Here is a 25,045-nt window from a genome sequence, read left to right as displayed (position 1 = left end):
CCAAAAGTACTAAACTATTGGGCTGCTCACATCTATGCTGACCATACTCAGGTTTATTACTCATTCAATGAGAATGACATGGAAAATCTGCAGTTATGGTATTTGGGAGTGGTGGTGTGGTGAACAGAATCAAGGAATCTGTAAATATTAGAGTGGGTAGTGTTAAATTGTACATCTTGATACCACGTTTCGATTCCGTGGACAAGTTTCTTCACTAATTACTTAACCAACGTTTGAAAATCCAATTATGTGAAGCTCTTTTTCTGTCCATATTCAATTACGGTGATGCTTTATATCATCCATGCCTAGACTCTGTAACTAAACTGCGTGTACAAAGAATGCAGAACTCATGTCTGAGGTTTATATATAGTATTAAACCACGGGAAAACATATCACACACTCTGAATTAGGCATACTGGTAGAATATAATGCATAAATGTCCACCATATTTAACTAATAGAATCACGTATCGCAGTGACGTGTAGAACATTAATATACGACATCGGCACATGTTATGCATACCCCGCCATAAACTTCAGATCTTATAATGTATTATGAATAACTATCCTGGTAGGGGGAGATTATTTGCGGCAGCTTGTTCAACCTTTTCTTTAATTTTTTTGTATTTTTTTTATTATTTCTTAATATTGTTATCTTTCATTGCTAATTCATTTATGTGCTTATTTTTGTTATTACAGTTTTTTTTATATATAGTTAGTGCTATCTCGTTTGAAATCAATTTAATTATTATTTCTATTATAAAAGGGCCGATGAAAAACAATAGCAGACATACTATGTCTGCATTGACTCAGCTCTTTTTGATGATGCGCTGTTTTTAGGTCCGGTCGTTTTTGTTGATAATTTTCAAGTTTTTATTTACATTCGTTTTACAACGTTTATATAATTTTTTTTTGGCTTCTTTGTTGCATCATCAATAAACATACAGGGTTTCCCAAAACTCCCGGGACGGAGCTAGAAGTTTTGAACTTTATGACTAAAGAGTCATAAAAGCTACATTCTTAGATAGTTTAGAACTTCCATGCAATGTGGAGTTTTTTTAGGAGATGACCACCCCTACATTTTTAAATTGTCAAAAAATTTTAACAATTGTCATTGTTAAAAAGACTATATACTGCTGCCAAAACACTACTAAGTGCTTGGTGATTACAATACTACTGGCTGAACACTATTTACTGAAACTATTTTTCTGCTGAGTGATAACTTTCTGTGTCCCTTCCATTACAGATTTAAAAATTGCTGCTACAACACTCGATTCTTTGTTAACCAGATGCGACCTATCTTTTTAGAGGGAGTCCTCTTTAAACGTTACATTCGGATCCACCTAATTTACTGATTTATTTGAGAATTTTGTGTAGAAATTCCACTTTGAGTTAGGTTAATTAACATTTAAACCAGTGCGAATTTCTCATGTGTCAAGTTGTGCTTGGAGCAGAGGGTGGGTCGTAAATTCCGGGTTGGGTTAGCCGTGCGTCTGAAGACGCACGGCTAAATCCGAAACTTTGTAGTTCTAGGTTTAGTGTTAGTTCTAGTTTTAATAGTTATTCAGTGCTAAATTATTAAAATCTTTATTAAACTAAAACTAGAACTAACACTAGACCTACAACTAGAATCATTCGGGTTTAGCCATTTTGAGAGATGTGCGACTAAATCCGAATGTTTCTAGTTTTCGGTCTAGTGTTAGTCTATCTAACGACAGTTAGTCAGTCGTTATGCATCAAAAGCCTAAGAAAAACAAGGGTGTTTTATCTGTAAATATACGTTGTAATCTCATCTAGTTTAGTGTAAATAACTTTACTTTTAAGTTTATCAGATTGATTTTATGAACGTCACATCGAAACTTTAATGTGATTTTTCGGTATGTTCTACCCTTTTCCGCACTCTCTTTTTATTTTTAACTTGTTTTTTGGATCATTTCACATTAAGCAAAAAAAAATTGTCGATTTTTAAGCCACATGATGATTCTTGAATTTTTCCAATTAATTACTACAATATGCGTCTGTTAGGAATTGTCATGTTGTGTATGAAATGTCATTTGTTGAAAGGATCAACCTCAAAGAGCTTGACGCATCAGGATGTGGTTGGGGCTCGATAGGGTCGAATCGACGCACGCCGGGGTTTCAAACCGTACTTTTAACCGAACGCGCAATGTCAATTGCTCGGAGCAGTTCGGAGTAGCTCCAGAACGTAAAACGAATAGGTTTACCTACAGTAAACGTGTTCACAACGGTTGACAAGTTGGCATGTTATTGTTGATATATGTACATCAAACAATTTAACGTTAACTAAGGAGAGTATTTTCACCATGTGTTTATTAAACAGAGATTTTCTGCTTAAACGTATAACACGTAAAATTTATATATGTAGTGAGATTGTTATCGTATATCACATTCACGTTTATTTTTTGTATGTTGTTACAATATTATTAGGAATCCAATTGTGAAAAATGCCAAGCTTGCTTTTGGGCATCACTCTTTCCACGATATCCTATTTTATTGTGACACTCACACCCCATTACTTTCCCGCTATTACTTTCCATCTTCCTAACATATCCCTAACTTACCATAGCATCCTATTCCTTAAACAGCTTTCATACACTTCAAATTTATCATCTTTATCCCATGTTTAGCACTGCATACAAAATCCCCAAATACCATAAGGAGGATATATAGAATATTAATCACTATTGAGTATCTGGAAGACGAAACTGTGAAAGAGTTATATGAGAATAAATTAACAGAAACAAAATAAAACGCAATTAATGCAAAAGACATCTTGGATGCACAGTGAAAACCCTAAGAACAAACATCACCAATGCGGGTAATGTTGCGCTACGAAAAAGTTAACTCCGTAAATACAAGCTATGTGAACACAAGAAAAAAGCATACATCAAATACCTCCGAAACAAAAACCAAGACAACTGGATACTACACAAAAAAGAACGAAAGAGAGTAAAGACAAGGATAAGATACAAAACAAATGGGATATGAGATATGAGGGACATGTACGAAAACCAGACGAAAATATGAGGAATGCAAAGGAGTGGAAGACATATTTCGGAAACTTATACAAAAATAGTAAGGAGAGCAATCAGTTGTTGAGTGAGAAAGACGAAGAACAAGCAAATATAGAACTAACAACTTAAAAATCGGAAGACACCCAGGACAAAGTGATATAACAAATAAAATGCAGAAATATACAGGAGGAAACTGAATATTAAAACTCTTTGGAAGCACAATAATAATCTCGATTGCCATAAAGGGCCAAAAAAGACAATGATCGCAGAATAACGTTCTTAATAAGAACGCTCAAAGCATTTACAAAGACAATCCTAGAAGAAATATATAAAACTATACAGATTCGCGAAGAACAAGAATGTTTCCAAAAAAACCTTCTTGGTCTTTCAACGAAATCAAGGAAATAACAGAAAAATCGTTAAAGTTTAATAAACCCGACTCTTAGAGATAATGAGACAAAAGGAAGTAATCCAAAAATTGATAAAAGTAATCCACGATTTTAACAGCCAAGATAAGAAAAGAAAGTACACCAGAATAATACAAGACGACTCACTCAGTCCATTTATATTTAACATGATGGACAAAATGGTCGAAAGCTATATAAAATGCAGATTATATAAATACTTATTAGTGACTGATGACAACTTGCAAAGACTACTCTACTCGTTTAATCAATCAGTAAAACAATTTAACAGGATTATTAACACTGACAAAACCAAATGTCTTGTAGAATCCAAACAACCATTAAGATTAAATATTTAGGAGCTGATGAAAAAGCTCTGGAAATCGACATAATCAAGTTCGAGAACAAACAAGGAAAGCATCCCAAATCTCAATCTCAATCAATGCATAGAAAATGATGCAAACACACAAGATGAAAATAGTGAGAAGTATTCATGAAAAAACACTACACCAAGGAAACAAATTGTTCGTTAGGAAACAATATGCAAATAATCCTATTGGAAAAAGAAATCTGCGCAGATCACCAAAACGTTGGAAAGTATATCCAACATCTACATCCGAAGAAGCATAGGAAAAAAATAGTGAGTGCCCATCTATCACATGTAGAAAGAAAGGAGAAGCTTGAATCTCATCATATCACAGGGCTATATCGCCTACTGTGTCTCTAACCACTTCCTATGTGTCTATCCATTGATCAATTAGTGTGATTTAAAATCATACCGATAGGAATAGGTGTTGTGTGAAGTAAGGCCTCAACATTTGCGAAACGACTGTAGTGTAATGTGGGACGAGGAAAATACCACTAAAGTTAGGTTAAGTTGGTTTTTAGTTGACTTGACACGTTTAAATCACAATGAATTGGATTCGCTAAACTTTGAAATTGAGAAGTTTCCGAGTTTGATTGGCTTACGTTGTGGTAGAATCGATGTGTGTTTATGGCCTTGGGAAAGAATAGCTCCTAGGCTACAAGGACTCGCATCAACTATCAGATGAGTAGGTTTGAGCATGTCATAATAAGCTAATTTGTCAGCACAACTTAATTGTTTCTTTAGGAACTGAAAAGATTGTTGATATTCGTTAGTCAAAATCCATTTTCCCGATATTGATATTAATTTCCGCAGAATTTATTACTGTATTGCTTGATAAATTAGGAAGGAATTTTCCTACGTACATTATCATTCCTGGAAAACTTCTCAGTTGTTGATCTTGCGGTGGTTTCAAATTAAATATGCTGCAAATATGTATCCGAAGAATTTAATCTTATCAGTGTTAAATACACTTTTTTACATTAATTGTTAGATTGTTTTTATGCAATCGTTCAAGTACTCTTTCTAGGGCTTTGTTAAAATCTATTAAAATTGCTCAAGACCAGGATATACAATTAACGCACATATTCAATAAACAATTTTCCAACAAACATTTACGCAATTTTCATTTATCTCAGCAAAAAATTCAAGAATCAGATTTTAAACTTTGGTACGAAATATCTTCACCATTGTCAAGAATTTACGTGTCAGACAAATTTAGAAAAATCATTTTTAACAAATTTCACAATATTTCACATTCTGGAATACGTGCAACTTCCGTAAATCCCGTTTCTATTGACCACATATGTAAAAAAATATTCAATTATGGACAAAGACATGTTTACCATGCCAACGAGCCAAAGTGAACAAAGATACAAAATCACCTATCCAAAAAATCCCTATACAAAGTGGCAGATTTGAACACGTTCATATCGACTTAGTTGGCGCCCTTACACCTTCTAAAGGCTATACATACTTACTTAATGCAATTGACCGCTTCAGTCGCTGGCCAGAAGCATTTCCGCTCAAAGACATCGCCGCGTCAACAATAGCCGACACTCTCTTTCGGAATTATTTCTCTAGGTTCAGAATACCTCACACCATCACACATGACCAAGGTAGACAGTTTGAATCTTCGTTATTTTCGAAGTTTAACAAAATTTTAGGTGCGCACCAGATCCACACATTCTCTTTCCATCCGCAAAGCATTTTGGAAAGATTCCATCGAACTCTGAAAACCACCTTAATTGCTAGAAGTAGCAAGAGCAACTGGTACGACGATCTTCCCGTCGTTCTTTTAGGCCTGAGATCTTCTCTTAAGGAAGACCTTGGCTGTTCCTCTGCGAACTTGTTTACAGCCAACCTCTCCAATTACCTGGCGAATTCTTCATTAAGTCACAACGTTCGTTAGAGACGGAACCCATTTTGCAGAATTTGCGTGAGACATTTTCGAACCTACACCCAACTGAAACGTCATTTTATTCACGAGACAAACCTTTTCTTCACAAAGATCTTTTCAAGTCTGATTATGTTTTTGTCAAAATTGAAGGCATGCAACCTTCACTTACCCCTCGTTACGAAGGCCCTTTTAAAGTTCTTAAAAGGCTTTGAACGAAATTAGTAATTTCAAAAAATAATAAAGACTTACCTATAAATATAAATCGTTTAAAACCCGCATTTTTACTTAATGACAAGTTAAATAACTGCCATAGTAACGTCGCGTTTTCTACCAAAAAACAATTCAAAGTTCACTTTAACTTTTCTTGCTAATTTATCTTTAATTTTCGTACTTTTAATGTTGCTTTTTACGTTTGGTTTTCTTATGAAAGGAAGAGTACTACAGTACTGCGTAAGTTAATGTGTACGCTACAGCGTACACACTAACTTTTATCAAATTACCTAAAATGCTATGTTACCATTTTTTGATAGTTGATGTAAAAACATTTCAAAATCATTCTAATACAAACTTTTAACGAGGCGACACGTCTTTGTATTTGATCTTTAAAAAAGAGTTTTTTTTATATTACTACTAACTCTTTAAGTAACTTTGATTAAACTATCATATGGATTAACACAACGGATACAAATTTTCTGGACTTAATTGGTTTTGAAATAAATTTTAGGACATTTTTACAATTTTATTTTTATTATTTTTTCTTATTTACTTTTGTTTGAACCAAATATTGATGTTTTACAAAATTGTAGTCAGGCAAAACTCTTAAGTATGACTTATATTTAGTGAGCTAGTTCACATTAGAAGTAATAACTTAGGTTTCAGTAGTTTCTCTACTACACAAGTTTGGCAAATTTTCCCCTACTTCGAGCTTAATACGGTAAAATACTCCGAGATTCCATCAAAGAGTCGCTTTTATAGCTTTGTTTATTTACCTACTTCCAGCGGTGGTTATCTGAAAGGATTACTTAGCATAAAGTAGTGGATTAGCCAAATATAAAAGCTTTAAGTGCGACATTGTAATTAAAACTAATGAAAGTGTTATAATTACGTAACTCAACAATAAAACATAATTATAAACATTGAAAAGAAGGATTCATTTCATCCGCTATTTTGCACTTTTAATTTATTTTTTCCTATTAAAAAAAATCCAATTATTCAGAATAATGGAAAATATTCGAAATATATCATTTCGGACAGCGTTATTGCGAAATTTTACATTCGCCACTCGACGTTGTGGTTTTCATTTCATTAAAAAAACTAAAACTGCTTGGAGAGCGATGAAATCCTTGTCCAATTCCAAAGCTTTTGCGAGAACACGTAAATTGGGATACAACTGGGATTTGTGATCTCTTGAAAATGTAATTCTGACATGAAACGTTAATGACGGATTCTATCTTTGTTCGCATTTCTAAAACTACGAATATTTTCAAAGAACTTAAATAATGTCAATTTAATATCAAATAATGGGTATTTTTTTTAGACTTTGAGGGAATTTCCTGAAGAACTACGCGGCGACGTTTCCATGCATCTGCATCGAGAAATTTTATCACTACCAATTTTTGAAGGGGCCTCTCAAGGATGTTTGAAGTTACTCTCACTTCACATAAGAACGAATTTTTGCGCACCTGGCGAATATCTCATCCATAAAGGCGACGCTCTAAGTTATATTTATTACATATGTAATGGATCTATGGAAGTTGTTCAAAATAATATGGTTGTTGCCATTTTAGGTAAGTCTGAATAAATTAAAATTTAAATAATGTGTTTTTAAAGGCTGTCTTTCATTTTAATGGTGTTCTAACAAAATTTTTATTTTGTTTTTGGGAACGTTTACGAAAGAACAAGCTTTTCGCATCAAAGCCATGAATTTTTGATAACTTCAGTTTTATATTTTCCCGTTCCATTCAATCGTAGTTTTAGCTTCAGTTACGCATGGACGATCGTTTCGACCCTTTAAAACTTTAATTTTTTTCAACGATGCTAGTTGAATAATTCGTCTGGAAACTTTATTCGCATGGATGACGAGATTTCGAGAGTACGAAGTATCATCATTAAAGACATTAAAAAAAGTAGTTATTCAACTTCATGTCAACTTTATTTTAAGCTTTATTTCTTTATAATTTTGATGATTTTTTTGTTTAACAGGAAAAGGTGATTTGGTTGGTAGCGATATCAATATGCACCTTCAACACCCATCAAACGGGCCATCTGTTGGGACGGGTTCTGTGCCAACAGATCACGTAATAAAATCAAGCAGCGATGTTCGCGCCCTTACTTATTGCGATTTAAAGTGTATCCACGTACCAGGACTAATAGAAGTTCTACGTCTTTATCCGGAGTATCAACAAGAATTCGCCAACGATATTCAACACGATTTAACATTTAATGTTCGAGAAGGGTACGAAGTAGAAGTAAGTAACAAACAACTTTTTTTAATAACCTTTACATCAAATCACTTAAAATCTCGATATAGTCCTTTGTTTAGTTTTGATAAACAGCGTTTCCTTCTGGATTTATTTTTAATAAAATTGTCGCTTTTGAAATCGATACCGTCTCGTGTATTCGTGTTCAACGATCCTAGAACCAATTTAATGGAGAGTGTGTAGCAATCACTTTCCTTTGGCTCCTAGAAGTCATTGTCGCTTCCTATCACTTACTTATTGTAGTTTCTATTCTTGTTATTCGCCATTTAAAAGTATCCGGTTTGATTTTACTCTAGTTTTAATCTATTTCTTAATTATAAGAAATTTATTTCTCTTTTCAATTCAAACGAAAGTCCCTTTTGCTTCTTACTTTTGATTAATTTTATACTTGGCGATGTCGGCACTTTAATGAATTTCTTATTAGCTTCTTTAATGGACTTTAAATTGAAAAAATTATTCGTTGTATCTTGAAAAATTCTTTCCGGATTATTTTTGCAATATAAAACGCAGATACTAACTCGCAAATTCTATGAAAAAAATACATAATCAAGAAGTTAGATACGTAAGTAAATTTATTCCTTGTTAATCTCAACCTTAGATATTATACGTGAAACTGTCTCAATTTATGTAAAAGGTACAAAAGGATTTCAAGCGATTGAAACTCCTCTGAGTAATCCGATTTTCCCGGTAGGAGTATTATCCATTACAGTTTTCTCAATTTAAAACGATAATGAGAAATCTCATTATAATCGTTCTAGATACAGGGTAGGAACAATGCACATTACGTTGAAATTCCTATTAATTATACTTTAGTTTAAGATATAAAGTACCAAAATATATCAATTTTTCTTATGGGTTAAAATATTTACTAAGCTTTACTATGTAACTCGATGATAGACAGTGTAAATGACAGTACATGAAAATCGTTATTAATTAAGCTTCATTTTAAAAACTAGAGGAATGCCCCCCTTAAGAATAATGCCTCAGAATTTATTGGAGTGAAGTTAGCGACGACTTTTCAGCGACGGATTTTGTCAATTCCACCACGGTCGCAAATCCGTCGCTAAGATTAAAACGGACAGTGAAGCGGATTGAACATAGAAAATATGATCATGTTGTGTTAAGTGAATGTTACGAAGGTCACCACCTGCTGTTTACCCCAGAATTCCAGAATAAATTTGGAAACTGCTAATAAAATAGGGTAAAAACGTCTCGACTTTAAAAAGAAATAAAACCATCCCCTTAGCCGTGAGTTGCAGGGTTGAAATTTGGTGTGAATATAGCTTCGACATCCCTAAGTTAATTTTCGTTAAAATTAGAGTGCTACACATGAAGGGTCGTCAACCCCTAATAAAAATAGGTGGAATTCGCTATGTTAGGTGAAAAAAGTAATAAAAATCCACCCCTTAGCCGTGAATTGCTGAGTTGAAATTTTTTGTGGATATAGCAAATAAGAAAACAATATTTGTTCATGTCCACAGAATATTGTAAAATTGTTTCCTGAAGAGAACATCTATAATTTTTAAAATCTATTTTTTCAATACATGACTTTTCTTTGACGATTTGATTGAAGTATTAGATTATGAATAGTCATAACCATTGCTTTGGTGATAATGATCTTGTATTGTCATTCTCCATTCATCTTCATTAAATCTTGCAAATTTTAAAAGTTTTTTAAAATATTTGTTGGCTTCTCGTCTATTGTCATTTTGGCTGTTATAATTTTCATTCATGTGGTTTATATATTATATTTTTTTTCCATATAACACAGCGAATTTCACTTATTTTTATTAGGGGTTGACACCCCTTCATGTGTTGCTCTCTAATTTTAAAGAAAATCAACTTAGGGATGTCGAAGCTATATCCACACCAAATTTGAACTCAGCAAGTCACGGCTATTGTGTGGATTTTATTCTTTTTTTCACCTAACATAGCGAATCTCACCTATTTTTATTAGGGGTTGACACCCCTTCATGTGTAGCATTCTAATTTTAACGATAATCAACTTAGGAATGTCGAAGCTATATCCACACCAAATTTCAACTCAGCAACTCACGGCTAAGGAGTGGATTTAATTTTTTTTCACCTAACATAGCGAATTTCACCTATTTTTATTAGGGGTTGACACCCCTTCATGTGTAGCTCTCTAATTTTAAAGAAATTCAACTTAGAGATGTCGAAGCTATATTCACACCAAATTTGAACTCAGCAACTCACGGCTAATGTGTGGATTTTATTTTTTTTTCACCTAACATAGCGAATATCACATATTTTTATTAGGGGTTGACATCCCTTCATGAATAGCTCTCTAATTTAAAAAAAATCAACTTAGGGATGTCGAAGCTATATCCACACCAAATTTGAACTCAGCAACTCACGGCTAATGTGTGGATTTTACTCTTTTTTTCACCTAACATAACAAATTTTAACTATCTTTATTAGGGGTTGACACCCCCTCATGTGTAGTACTCTAATTGTAACGACAATCAACTTAGGGATGCTGAAGCTATATCCACACCAAATTTCAACTCAGCAACTCACGGCTAATGTGTGGATTTTATTTTTTTTTCACCTAACATAGCGAATATCACATATTTTTATTAGAGGTTGACATCCCTTCATGTGTAGCTCTCTAATTTAAAAAAAATCAACTTAGGGATGTCGAAGCTATATCCACACCAAATTTGAACTCAGCAACTCACGGCTAATGTGTGGATTTTACTCTTTTTTTCACCTAACATAACAAATTTTAACTATCTTTATTAGGGGTTGACACCCCCTCATGTGTAGTACTCTAATTGTAACGACAATCAACTTAGGGATGCTGAAGCTATATCCACACCAAATTTCAACTCAGCAACTCACGGCTAAGGAGTGGACATTATTTTTTTTTCACCTAACAAAGCGAATTTCACATATTTTTATTAGGGGTTGACACCCCTTCATGTATAGCACTCTAATTTTAACGATAATCAACTTAGGGATGTCGAAGCTATATCCACACCAAATTTCAACTCAGCAACTCACGGCTAAGGAGTGGATTTTTATTATTTTTTTCACCTAACATAGCGAATTTCACCTATTTTTATTAGGGGTTGACACCCCTTCATGTGTAGCTCTCTAATTTTAAAGAAAATCAACTTAGGGATGTCGAAGCTCTATCCACACCAAATTTCAACTCAACAACTCACGGCTAAGGAGTGGACTTTATTTTTTTTTCACCTAACAAAGCGAATTTCACATATTTTTATGAGGGGTTGAGACCCCTTCATGTGTAGCATTCTAATTGTAACGAAAATCAGCTTAGGGATATCGAAGCCATATCCACACCAAATTTCAACTCAGCAACTCACGGATAAGGGGTGGATTTTCTTTTTTTTTCACCTAACATATCGAATTTCACCTATTTTTATGAGGGGTTGGCACCACTCCATTTGTAACACTCTAATTCTAACGAAAATCAACTTAGGGATGTCGAAGCTATATCCACACCAAATTTCAACTCAGCAACTCACGGCTAAGGTGTGGATTTTTATTATTTTTTTCACCTAACAGAGCGAATTACACCTTCTTTTATTAGGGATTGATCCCCCTTTATGTGTAGCACTTTAATTTTAACGAAAATCAACTTAGGGATGTTGATCTATATTCACAACAAATTTCCACCCTGCAACTCACAGCTAAGAGGATGGTTTTATTTCTTTTTAAAGCCGAGACGTTTTTACCCTATTTTATTAGCAGTTTCAAAATTTGTTCTGGAATTCTGGGATAAACAGCAGGAACTGACCTTCGTAACATTCACTTAACACAACATGATCATATTTTCTGTGTTCAATCCATGTCACTGTGCGTTTTAATCTTAGCGACGGATTTGCGACCGTGGTGGAATTGACAAAATCCGTCGCTGAAAAGTCGTTGCTACCTTCACTCCAATTCAGAATTTTTATAATTATGAATATTTCGTAGATCACTTCAGTTCATTTTACGGGTCTTGAAAAGGGCTGTGAAAACCTGCATTGTAGTCTACATTAGTTTAATAAATTACTTTTCGACAGTATTTTTTAAAAATTTTTTTGAGGGATTCATCATATGTTGCAGATATTTTTCCATCTTCTTCATGTTCAATAAACAGCAATTGTCGTAAATAATAATAATAAGTTTTATTGTGTTATAAGCCAGGGCTTATACTCGTCATATATAATTTAATACAATAAGTAAATCAACAATCAAGTCTCAATTACAATCCTGTCTTTCAGATATTCCTCAACATATGATATTTTTAAAATTATTTTTTTGCAAAAATCTATTGCCCATAGGCAATTTATTAAATAAGATTTGTGCAATATATATGACTTTTTTTTGTTCTACTCAGTCGACAAAAATCAACGTAAATGTTTACACGGTTTCTGGTCCCATAACCATGCACGTCGGCATGCGTGCTGTATTTGTCTTTATTATCGTAACAGTACAGAAGACACTCAAGTATAAACAAACATGGTAGTGTCAAAATATCAAGTTGTCTGAAAACGTGTCGGCAGTCATCTGTATAGTTAAGTTTAGCAATGATCCCCACCGCTTTGCGCTGCAAGCCAAATATATGGTTACTAGCTGGACTACCACCCCAAGCAATGATACAATAATTCAATATTGAGTGATAAGAGGTTCTGGCCACCTCAGCCGACACAGAATTCACCAATCTGCGTAGTAGAAATACGTTTCGGGCAATTTTCTTAACAATCACTACCGTATGAGCCTAAAAATTCAAGTCGGGAGGACTCTCTGTTATCCCCAGTAATTTAGTAGAGGATAGCTCATTTAAATTTATATACTTTTGTCTAAGACTGAACAATGATTGGACCGTTTTGTCTTTATTTAAACACAATTCATTGGCAATACACCATTCGTTTGTCGCGGTCAGCAGTCGATCTATGGAGGATATCACTTCCTCAAACTCAACACCCGTTACCAGCAGAGTCGCGTCATCCGCATACAACAAACAGTTTACATTATCATCCAAATACTCTGGAAAATCGTTAAAGAAAAGAACAAACAAGAGGGGTCCCAATATTGATCCCCGAGGGACGCCTCTTGTGACACGAAGTCGCTCAGACATTTTATTCTCACACTTAACCTGTTGGGATCTGCCCGACAGATATGATCTGATTAAGTCAACACTGTCCTGATCAAATCGGAAAAAATATCGCAGTTTATGCAATAGCACACTGTCAAAAGCGCATCACAGATCCAACAATGCAGCACAGAATTTCCGTTTTTCATATGCATCATAACAGGTGTTCATAAATTTAATAATTGCATCCTTCGTGTTCCGACCAGGTCGAAATCCAAATTGGTTTTCAAAAAGCATATTATTTGATTCTACATGTGCTATTATTTGCTTGTAAATTACGCGTTCAAATATTTTAGACAGTGCCGGTAGTATACTAATAGGTCGGTAATTCGAGCAGTCATCTTTATCGCCGCGTTTGAAAATAGGCACAATAAACGCAACCTTTAAGACATCAGGGAATACACAAGAAGACGACGAGCTGTTTACCAATCTGGTTAAAGGCTTCACAAATAGGCTAATATTATTCTTTATAACTTTTGTTGGAGCACCGTATATATCTCTAGTCCCACTAGACTTCAAACCCTGAAGGATACCCCTAACCTCACACTCCGACACTTGTGTAAAGGAAAAAATTGAGACATCGATAAAGCCAGCAGAGCACATGTTTGAAGAATGGTTAGTTAATGGACCAAGTGAAGACACAATGTTATTGGCCTCGTTAACAAAGAAATCATTAAGAATATCCGGGTCAAGATTCACTGAATTTTGTTTATTGGCGTTTGGCCTGTTATTGTCTATAACCGCCAATAGATTTATTGTTCGACCCATTAATAAAATTATTCGTAGCTTTACGCTTTGCCTCAGCTATTTTGTTACGGTATAACAATCTGGCTTTGTCTCTAGAATCATTTAGACTTTCCGTTTTAAAACGGTTATAAAGATTAGAAGCCAAGCCATAGATATCTCAGCTGGCGCAGTGTGTTATCAAACCATTTGATTCCTACACCACGGACTGTAACCTGCCTTCCAACCTCAGGATAAGCTGTAAAAATATGTTGATAAGAACCGGTCAAAAAAGTAATTGAATCTTGCATTAACATCAAATTCACTATCAGAAAAAAGCTCCCAGGAGTATTCCTGAAAGAGTTCAAAAAATCTCTTGTTGCCCTCAACGCTAATTGGCCTACCAATCCCAGTAGTGTACCTCACAGGAAAAGTTGACGAAATTTCAGCCGAAATAAATTGGCCATGGTGATCTGAAATATTATTCATGATAACCCCGGACCTGAAAACGTCCGGCTCTAATTTAACAAACACATTGTCAATACAATTATTTCCTCGTGTAGGCTGTGAGAGAAATTAATAAACAAAGCACAAACCTCTGCAACAAATACAATCGATAAAACCTGATAAAAGCGTTAACAACGTTTGTAACCGCCTTTTTACTTTTCTAACTATCTAAAATATGTAACCAACTACTACCAACCACCCACCACCAAAAATAACTATATTAATAAAACTCCCCAACTTAACAACACACCCCCTCAATAAAGTTATTTGATGTTTTTACACTAATACCATCTCTAAACTTTTCAAATTTAATTCTACTTAATGGTTTAGTGAACATATCTGCTATCTGCTCGTCAGTCTTAATATACACTATTTTAATAATATTATTTATCTATTTTTTCTTTCACAAAGCAAACCTTTACATCTACATGTTTGTGTCTTTTAGTATTTTCAAGATTATTCGCAATGCAAATAGCTGATAGCATTGAGAATAATCAATGCTAGGAATGCTAGCTCGCAATACTAGATAGTATTGTATGAAGACAATAGCAATCAAATAGACTTGCTATTGTCTTCATACAATACTATCGGCTTTTTAATACATTTTTTAAGTAATTTCTCTGACTCAGTTCGATAACATCACCATTTGCATTGTTCACAACCTTTATCCCTAATCTGATATTATCCCTAAATCTTTCATACAAAATTTTTTATTCAAATTTAGTTTTATCGATTGCACATCACTTTTATTACTTCCTACGATCAGTACATCGTCCACATACATATAATACATAAAGTTTGTCATTATTATTACATCTACTATATAAACAAAAATCAGTTTGTGAGCGTATAAACTTATAATTACGCATTAAAGAATCAAACTTTACGTTGCAATATTTGGGTGACTTTCTTAAAGGATAAATTGATTTATTCAATTTACATATAAAATCACTAGTTTGGTTTTTCTTTCCTGGTAAAAACATGTATGCCTCTTATTCTAAATCTCCATACAAAAATGCACTTCTTACATCCATTTGTTGTACAGGTACTTTGAGTTTTTGACCAATTACTAACAAAACACGAAAAGTTGTTAACTTGGCCACTGGCGCATACACATCGTACGCTTCTTCTTGACCGTCCTGTTGAAAACCCCGAGCTACCAACCTTGCTTTAAAGTTATTATCATTTTTTCTTTTGAACACCCACCTGCTTTCAATTACTTTTTTGTCTTTTGGCTATGGTACTAATGTATTATTTTCTGCCAACACTTTCAGTTCTTTTTCCATTGCCTTTTTCCATTCTTCACTATCCTTATCGTTTATTGCTTCATCATAATTTATTGGTTCCTCTGTCTCTGTATAAAAACTCATTTCATAATCATTCATCCAATTTGGTCTTTTTGTTTCTCTTCTTTGTCTTCCGTCGTTTATTTCATGTTCATCATTTTCTGTCTCCTCACTCTCATATTCTGGTTCTGTTATCAATTCATCCTGTATTACTTCTTCTTTCTCTTCTGGTATCTCCAGATATTGATCAACTATAGTTTCATTCTTACAGTTTTATTTTAGGTATTCAGATTGCCTCTTGGGTACGACAACCACATATCTATGGAATTCCACTTTATTTCTTGTAGGAAAGTACACTCTATAACCTTTACCAACATCTCCATAACCAACAAAGATTCCTTCTTCAGTTTTTGGATCTAATTTTCTCCTTTTCTCTTTTGGAACATGTACTGCAACCATTGATCCATATTCCTTTAGCAATTTAATATCATATTTTCTATTTAACCATGTTTCGTATGATGTTTCATCTTTCTTTAAACTATTGCTTGTCCTATTTAACGTAAATACAGCTGCATTCACAGCTTCAGCCCAATATCTTCCTTTTCTCTGTGCCTCAGCTCTAACTTCACCTTTATTATCCACCAATTGACATCTATCTCTACTTGCTTTGAATTTTAAGCCTCTATCTAATACGAAAGAAAATAGGTTTACCTTTAATTCCGGTACAAATAAGACATTACATAACTCTGTTTTAATCCACCTTTTGCCATTCCATGTGCTAACTTCTACCGTCCCTATTCCACTTACTTTTACAATTGAACCATTTCCCACTTTTACTTGTTTATATTTCTCCGGTTTTCTTAATTCTTTAAACATTTCTCTTACATAGCACATGTGTTCCGTTGCTCCACTGTCGAACCAACAATTTTCCTTTTCATTCGATTCCCCAATCAAAGATGACGTCTCTGTAAAATGCAACACACTTGAAATGCCCATCAATGCTTGTGTATCAGTATTCTTCTTTTCTTCCCTTTTTCTAAATCGACAATCTTTTATTAAATGTCCTTCTTTTTTAAATAAAAACCAAGCCTTTTTCATGTCTCGTGGTTTTAAGTCGGGACAGTCCCTTTTAACATGTCTCTTTTGGTTACAATTGAAGCATCTGATCTCTCTTTTCCAATCTACCTGTCTTCTTTCTTTAGTAAATAACGCAAAAGTAGATAAAGAATCTTTCTTATTTTTATCTTCTTCAATCATTAATCTCGACATCAATTCCGGTAATGTTTGCTTTTCCATAGGCGTAGATTCCCAAGCTGATACCAAGTGCTTCAATTCTTCTGGTAGTGACATTAGAACTTTGGTTACTACCAAAGGCTTGACTAAAGTCTACATGTAATATATGTAAATAGATATCTGATCAGAAGTTGAAATCAAAAGCATTAGCCTTTCACCTTCCTTATGCAATGGTTGAATAATTACAAGAGTCCATTCTTCTGGAATTTTCTCTTTGATACATATTGATATTATTAAATCATATATCCTCTTCCTCTTTCAAAACACTTACCCCCCATCACTCACTGTTTGTTGTTTCAGTTCTCTCCCCATTCAGATTATTCTCAAACTACTTCTTCTAATTGAACTAAAATTATAACTAACACTAGAAACTTTCGGGTTTTGCCGTGCGTCTTTTAAGAAAATGATTGACGTTTCGGATGCCATGTTGCAACCTTCTTCAGAAACTGGTTCGAAGTTAGACACACGGCATAACCCGAAACTTTCTAGTGTTAGTTCTAGTTGTAGTTCTAATTTTAATTCAATTAACACCGATCGTGAAAGCCTTCGTACTTATACTTCTTCTAACTTCACAGAATGTCATTTCTCTCCGTAAGTATATTTTCAGGCCATCCTTACATGCATTTATCTTACGTCTAAAAAGTTTAGTACTTTCTTTCAGTTTTCTAACTTCTACTGTCATTTTGTCATTTCTATTATTGAAACTCCTTTCTGTTAAGAGCCTCTTCCTTCTATATACTCTACACATTGTATTTCTTTATTGGTAATATGTAGTTGTTTCTATTCGCTCTCGTGTTCTGTTGCAAACACTTTTCTCTAGCATCTTCATTCCGTAGTGTTCCCGGCACACCCATACTGCGACGTACTGCCTCGATGATTGAATATTTTATACGCGATCATTCTTCATCCAAACGTCGACAGTCCAGCAGTCTCTGATTTAACTTCATCTAGTACTCCTTTACATTTCCAATCTGAAGTCTCACTGTATTCCATTTTATATTATTTGGTCGTTGGCCTTACATTATAAAAACTAGTCGTTGTTGCATTTTAACTGCCATCAAGTAGTGATCTGAGTTATAGTCCATTTCTCGGGTGATCTGATGTTCTGGATGGAAACAGACCATCTTTTATGGATTAATACATAGTCTATTTGGTTGGTCTTGTTTGTTCCCGGTATCTGCTATATTTCTTTATATATTTTTTCGATTGAACCATGTGATGCAACTCTGTGTCCGTTACTAACAAGTAGTTGTCTCCTCATGGTGACTGTTTTTCCCAAAAATATCTGTAAACCAGCCAACATTAGCATTATCAAATCTGTCCGCAGCCCTTCGGAGTAAATCGGAAAGACTTCAGAACAATTGTATACGGTACATTTTTGATTTAGGAAAGTTTCAGCACATTACTCCATATCGTAACTGACTTGCCAGAGTCGTAGATCATTTCGTATGCTTACTATGTTGTACAAAATTGTCCATACCCGCACTCCTGCTTATTTGTGTGATGCTTTTCACTTTTTAGCATAACATGACTTGCCCACTCGATCAATATCGGACTCTACACTCATGTTTCCAGTCCATAGTACTGAAATCTACCACAGATCTTTTACGATTTGCCTGCCGTTGTTCGCAATGCAGCTAGTTTTAAAAATGCCTTGAGGCGCCATCTGCTCTCTCTTCAACTATCTTCTTCTTGACCTATACGTGTGTGTTTTCTTCTCTAGTCTGCCTTTCATACTTTTTTGGTAGCCATAATTATTTATTTAAAATTCCATATACACTGTTACCAGTTGGGTCTCTTGGAAGATATCGCTTATTGCGATCAATTGATCCGTTTGCCTTGATGTCTATATTTATGTAATTATTTGTTCTTGAGACAATAAACATTATTATTATTATTATTAAAATCTCCGAGGACCACACTGACGTTATATTTTGGAATTCTCTTACATAGGGTTTGTGATTCATCATAGAAGTTAAGTGCAACATGCTCTTCCGCAGCCGCAGTTGGAGTATAAGCTTAAACGTTCGTTTAACTTTAAAAAACTTTATTCTAAAGTCCATGTAGCATAGGGTTAGGCATTAAATTTGTTACGTGCCAAAAATAATGAATTTCTGAATCAATGCCATATGTGTTTGTAACAATCATAATTTAACTTTTAAGTACATAGATATTATTACATAGCAGATATTATTTAATGCTCAAACTGACTGCGTGATGAAAATTTAAATCTCATTTCGATTGTGTATTTTTCAATACGTACAAAAACTTAAATAACAAATTCATCTTGATGTGAAAGTATAACTCTTAGTGATAATAGCTTTTTCATAAATTATTTCATGATACATTATAACTATTAAAGTATTAGATACTTTAATTACTTCCCACAAATATGTTCCTGTCCATACGTATAAATTTTCTGCTTGTGATGGAATGAGTTGTATATCTCAACTCAAAATTACTTAAGAAAATACATTCTTGTTGAGTTAGGATAGAAATAATTTATGTACAAAATAATTTTTTGCATTCATAAATATTTTTAGCAATGCAAAATATTTAAATGAGGCTTTTAACCTGGTTTAAATTCTAAAGTTAACCTTTCAGTAACCGAAAAATAGGTCTATATAAGGGTCTAATTATACCTGACGATTATACAAAACCTAACCCCGTTCGTATTACAGCAAGAGTCGGACGTAAATGGAGTACCTTCATTAACCCTCCCTTCCATCAGCGAGGACGACGAAAATGCCCACGAAGAAGGAGAAACATCGCCCTTGTCTCCAAATAGATCTCCGGTGCACGCCACACAATTATCTAATAGTCCAAGACACGCAAAATTTAATTTAAGGTGAGCATTAATTAAATATTTTAAAGTGACCTATATAAGAAATTTATTTCTGTGTAGATTACAAGAAATTCATGAAGCAAGAAATCGTCCAAGATTAGGAGGAGTAGCAACGAATAATTTGGCATTTCTTCGTCAACGCGTAGAAAGACAAAGAAGTGTTCCATTGGCAGCAAAAAATGATTCTTTAGAAGATGTAAACACGGAATTGAAAAATGATGTTGAAAATACTAAGAATAGCGTTGAAAGACTCGACAATCAAATTTCTTCTTTACATCAAGACGTAGCTACTTTAAGTCTTGAGGTTTATTTATTAATTAAACACAAACATCTTTTTTTTTAATTTATCTTTTTGTACTTTTAGGTGAGAAATGCAATCCAAGCACTCCAAGAAATGACCACACCAACAACAAGCGGCCCCACATACGCAGCGCATTCTAATCCGAACATAAACAGACTTCACGGAAACTCTCAAGACGTTATTTTAGCTAGAAGCAATTCTCATCCGCCTGAAATGTGGTGGGAAGAGCCGTTAAGTCCGCCGAGATTACAACTTTTTAATAGACATTTCATTAGCGTTGAAACTCAAACGGATTTTGACGATCAATTTCGAGATTATGTTCTGCAAGATCCCATTGGCGTTCTTCGAATTTTAGGGTTGGACCCGGAAATTCTTTCGAAAAACAACATGTCTATGAAGAAAAGTCGAAGTACGCCAGACGCATCGGAACGATTTTATTTGAACGAAAACAATGATCCCAATCCGTCGATTCATTTTAATCACGTCGGAGATGATTACGATGCGACGATGGCAAAACAATTTTTTCAACCTTTACCTCCGATTCCAGAAGATCGAGGGAGATTAAAATTCTCGCGATTGCATGAAAATGTGTAATCATTATTATGAATATTATTAGAATTATTATTTTGTTAGAATTTTTTACAACTATTCCATTATGATACAAAAAGATTTCGAAAATGAAATGTATAATTGATTTATTTCGATTCGGTGGTATCCATCGAGTTAATTAAAATGAATTGGTGATGATAATGTTATTATAATTGATTCGAATTTGTATATACACTTCTTGTATCTGGTTGCAACGGTTTGAAAAGAGAAATTATGGTGTTGCGAAAAACTTTTTTTCTAAAATGGTCCATTAGATTAATTTCTTAGCTAAATAATTATTGGATTATTAAGATTAATGCATTAAAAACGGCCTATTTAAAAAGAACTTAGTAAATAAAGTGAGAATCTTAATTTTTTTCCCATAACCCTTAACTTAATTAGAAGAAATTTCGCAACAAACATATCATTGTGATCTTTGTAAGAGTAGTGCCTAAAATGTGATTCTATCTCATATAGAAAAAATATTGTCTCTATTATCTTAAACTAAGATATATGATTCTTCTTAACTTATAATCAGTTCTATAATAACACTTCATAGAAACATTACATTCCATTTTATTGCGTAAATTAAAAGTGAAATATCGTGATCAATTTTAAAAACTATATATTTATATTATTATAGGCATATGTGTACCTTTAATCGTTGGTTTACTTAAAAATAAATCGATTCTTTTTAAAAATGATTTTCAATTTTTTAGATTATACAGGTGTCCCATGTAACTCCTTCAACTTATAGCCCTCTAAAATTAAGGGAAAAATCTGCAACTTTCTTATCTCTTGACATTTTACAGCTAACAAATTGTTAATTTGATCACAAAAAATAAAATAATGCTGAGATCAATTTGAAATAACTTCATTTCTTTGACTAATAATATCCAATCTATGAATTAATTCACTTGAGCCTATTTTTTTTTTTGTGATCAAACTAATAATTTTAGGAGAAAATGTCAAGAGACAAAAAAGTTGCGTATTGAATCCCAGTATTTAAATCAAGTTTTTAAATAGAAAAATGTAGGTGTATTAAAAAGTTCTAATGCAAAGTATTATCGGGTTTATTTTTTCAGCCTCTTGTAATAACATTTTCGGGTTATAAAAAGTGTCATTTTATTAACAACAGTTACCTGCCAAATTTCAATCTTCTAAATTCCTCCATAGTGGATTTATTAAATAAAAACAATTTTTTCCCCTAACTTTAGAGTACTGTAACTCTGTGTGGAAGGGGTTTTGAACAAAAACTTATATAAAAGACTCTCCTTCCTTAATTTTTGCTGAAAAATCACTCCTTGAAATCTTTCGCAATAATTTAAAAAACAGCCTGTATATTAATAAACTTTTTTAAGGTCACTTTATTGTGTTGACTGAACATAATGAAAATCACGAATACATAATAACAAAAAACATAACAAATCCTGCAAACTACTTATAATTGCAAATTACAAATTATTTATGTAGTAAAATAGTAACTTTATTACTTGTTTTAATTATGCATGGAACGGGACACGATTGCTAAAAAACTAAAATGACTTTTGTTTATGGAGCAGTCAGAGATATTAATGTTGCCCAAAATTTATTCGAACAAAGATTTCCAGACAGACACTTCCTATCTTGCGTAAGATCTTCAATAGAGAAGAAGGCGCTACAAGAAATTCAATATTTAAGCTGTTGTTCGTAATAAACCACATATTTCTTCTCGCGTAATTTCTTATGACTCTGCTGTATCCCAACGCAATGTACTTAGATTTTTACATTGCCATAAATTTCACCAGTACGCTGTTTGCATCAAGAGCTTCAGGAATGAGGAATGATATCCAAAAGCCAATTTCATTTTGTCATTGGATACAAGTATGCTTTATTGGTTACTAGAAAATTCTTAATGGTTACGTGAAATGAATTACTAACGACGTTGGGCAGTTAATAGATTGGGTGGGCAATTGGCCCTTTCTTCGAAAAACATGCTTATCAAAAAACTTGTACCCTTTGAAAAGTATACTTAACAAATGAAAAATATTGATAGCGCTTAGTGCAATAAAAATCGTTCAAAATACTTTCCCCCTTATACGATGAAAGTTTTATCTGAAACTTTTTTGATAAAATTGATGTTTTATGAGTTATTATTAGGTAGTCTCAATTTCAATGCCTTACTCAGTATATTAAATAGAGTTTTTTAAACAAACTTCTTAAAAAGATTCTGTATTAATATGTATAATATGTATATTATTAATAATATATGTATTAAATAAAAAATAAAATAAAATAAAATGTTAATATGTATTAATATGTATATTCTGTAATAAACTAATAGACCAGGTGTGTAGTGATCGGTATCTAAATGAATTTCGGACATTATCTCCTTGGTGCCGTCGATTAAAATTTTAATATAATCTTTTTGTTGAAAAGATTAAAAGATATGATTACCTATATGATTTACCTAATTTGTAGAAAATTAAACAACAATATTAATAACAAAAAGTTCTTTTATTTTAAATAACATGTTCGAAATGATGTCCTTTTTGATTAATACACATTTCTAACCGGTGCCGGTGTCTAAATGAATTTTAGACATCTCCTAGGATCTCCTAGGTGTCGTCGATTGATTTCTTCAAAGGCTGCAATAATACGTTGCTGCATATTTTCTCGCGTTGTTGGTACTGTTTGGTAAACAATTTCTTTCGCCGTGCCCCACACGAAGAAATCCATCGGTGTCAACCGGTGAACGCGCCGGCTAGCAAATCGGACCATTACGACCTATTCATCTTTCAGGAAATTTTTGGTGGGCAGTATTTGTCGCATTTCTGAAGTAATGGGCTGGACCCCCATCCTGCTGCATCCACAAATCATTACCCACAATGTTCATTAACGAAATGTCTCTACGGAGGCCCTATTAAATGGTTATTTATAATGTCTACCCACACGTTCAGTGCCCAACGATTTTGATTTTTTTCTTGTCGCATCCAATGTGGATTGGTTGGCGCCCAATAGTGCACGTTATGCTTATTGACATTTCCGCATGATTTAAAACTTGCTTCATCGGTAAACAATACATTTTGAAAGAAGTTCTCATTTATATGCATTTGTTTTAAAGCCCATACACAGAAAGTTTCTCGATGGAAGAAGTCATCGCCGTGTAACTCTTGGTGCAGGTCGATATGATATGGGTGATATCTATGAATAGAGGTCAACAGTCTTTGAACCGACGTCTTCGTAACTCCACATTGACGACTTATCTCTTGAACACATGTATACCTGTGGATCGTTTTCCACAAGGTTTAGTACCAGGGCCTGATTAATTTCGTGTGTAGCACCCTTTTCTACCACAGTCCTCTTCTTACGTTTAAGAGAGCCAGTTTCCCGAAGACCATCCACAAGCCTTTGAAATGTTCTTGGATTAGGTGTGACTCTATCCGGAAATCTTTCCGAATAAATCTGTGATGCTAAGCAAGCGTTGCGCTTTGCCTCGCCGTAAATTAAAATCATGTCAATTTTTTCGTTATTCGAAAACGTAAATGGCATTTTGCAAGCTGCCACAACTTCAATATTAACTCTAGGAAAATCACACTTAAACTGATAAAAGTTCAAAATTACACCTTTGCAGGTAGGAAAAGAAAATAATAATTCCCCGAAACGTCATTTTTGTCTTAATTATTTACTTCACGCATTTGTGTCAATTTACAAAACAATCTCTTGGCATAAAAATTAAATAATGTTATTCCAACCTCTTTAATCTGTTTCTAGGAATTTCTGAAAAATTTTTGTGTTGAACTGACAAACACATCTTTTAATTTTTTTAATAAGAAGATTTTATGAAATTGATTTAAGGCGATCTTACAAAACAGTTTATACCGCTCCGTATACCAAGAATAACTAAATGTTGCTATAAACACTAGAATAAACGTCTTACAATACCGGCGTATAGCATAAGTAACGGTATACGGCGCAGGATAGCTATACCGTGCAATTCAACGCGAATAGCTTATACTAGGAATAAGTCAGAGACTGTTTGACATTCATCAATCAGATGTAATAATTATTGTATGAAATGGCTTAAACAAATAAAGAAAAACGTGTGAACTTGAGTTGGCAAGAGGTGGCAATAAATACTATTGAACAGCAGTCCTCATTTTCTAATCTTCTTTTGATAGCACTATTATTAAAAATTGTTTAATCATGAGTG

At 33.7% G+C, this 25,045-nt stretch overlaps 1 protein-coding gene across 3 annotated transcripts in view; it reads left to right on the top strand.

Moving 5' to 3' along the window:
- LOC111419964 (Eag-like K[+] channel) overlaps positions 1–21,554 on the top strand; it is a 219,965-nt gene extending 198,411 nt beyond the window's left edge. For all 3 annotated transcript variants that reach the window (XM_071194571.1, XM_071194569.1, XM_071194570.1), the window contains exons 11-15: positions 7,240–7,489; positions 7,905–8,170; positions 19,801–19,967; positions 20,025–20,268; positions 20,329–21,554. In XM_071194571.1, the coding sequence (XP_071050672.1) occupies positions 7,240–7,489; positions 7,905–8,170; positions 19,801–19,967; positions 20,025–20,268; positions 20,329–20,859 (1,458 nt within the window). In that variant the 3' untranslated portion in view covers positions 20,860–21,554. The remainder of the gene's footprint in view (positions 1–7,239; positions 7,490–7,904; positions 8,171–19,800; positions 19,968–20,024; positions 20,269–20,328) is intronic.
- The last annotated feature ends 3,491 nt before the right edge of the window (positions 21,555–25,045 follow it).

Source organism: Onthophagus taurus, chromosome 2 (genome assembly GCF_036711975.1).
Source record: "Onthophagus taurus isolate NC chromosome 2, IU_Otau_3.0, whole genome shotgun sequence".
NCBI lineage: Eukaryota > Metazoa > Arthropoda > Insecta > Coleoptera > Scarabaeidae > Onthophagus > Onthophagus taurus.
Note: the sequence above shows the minus strand (reverse complement) of the source record. Positions and strands in the feature narration are given on the sequence as shown.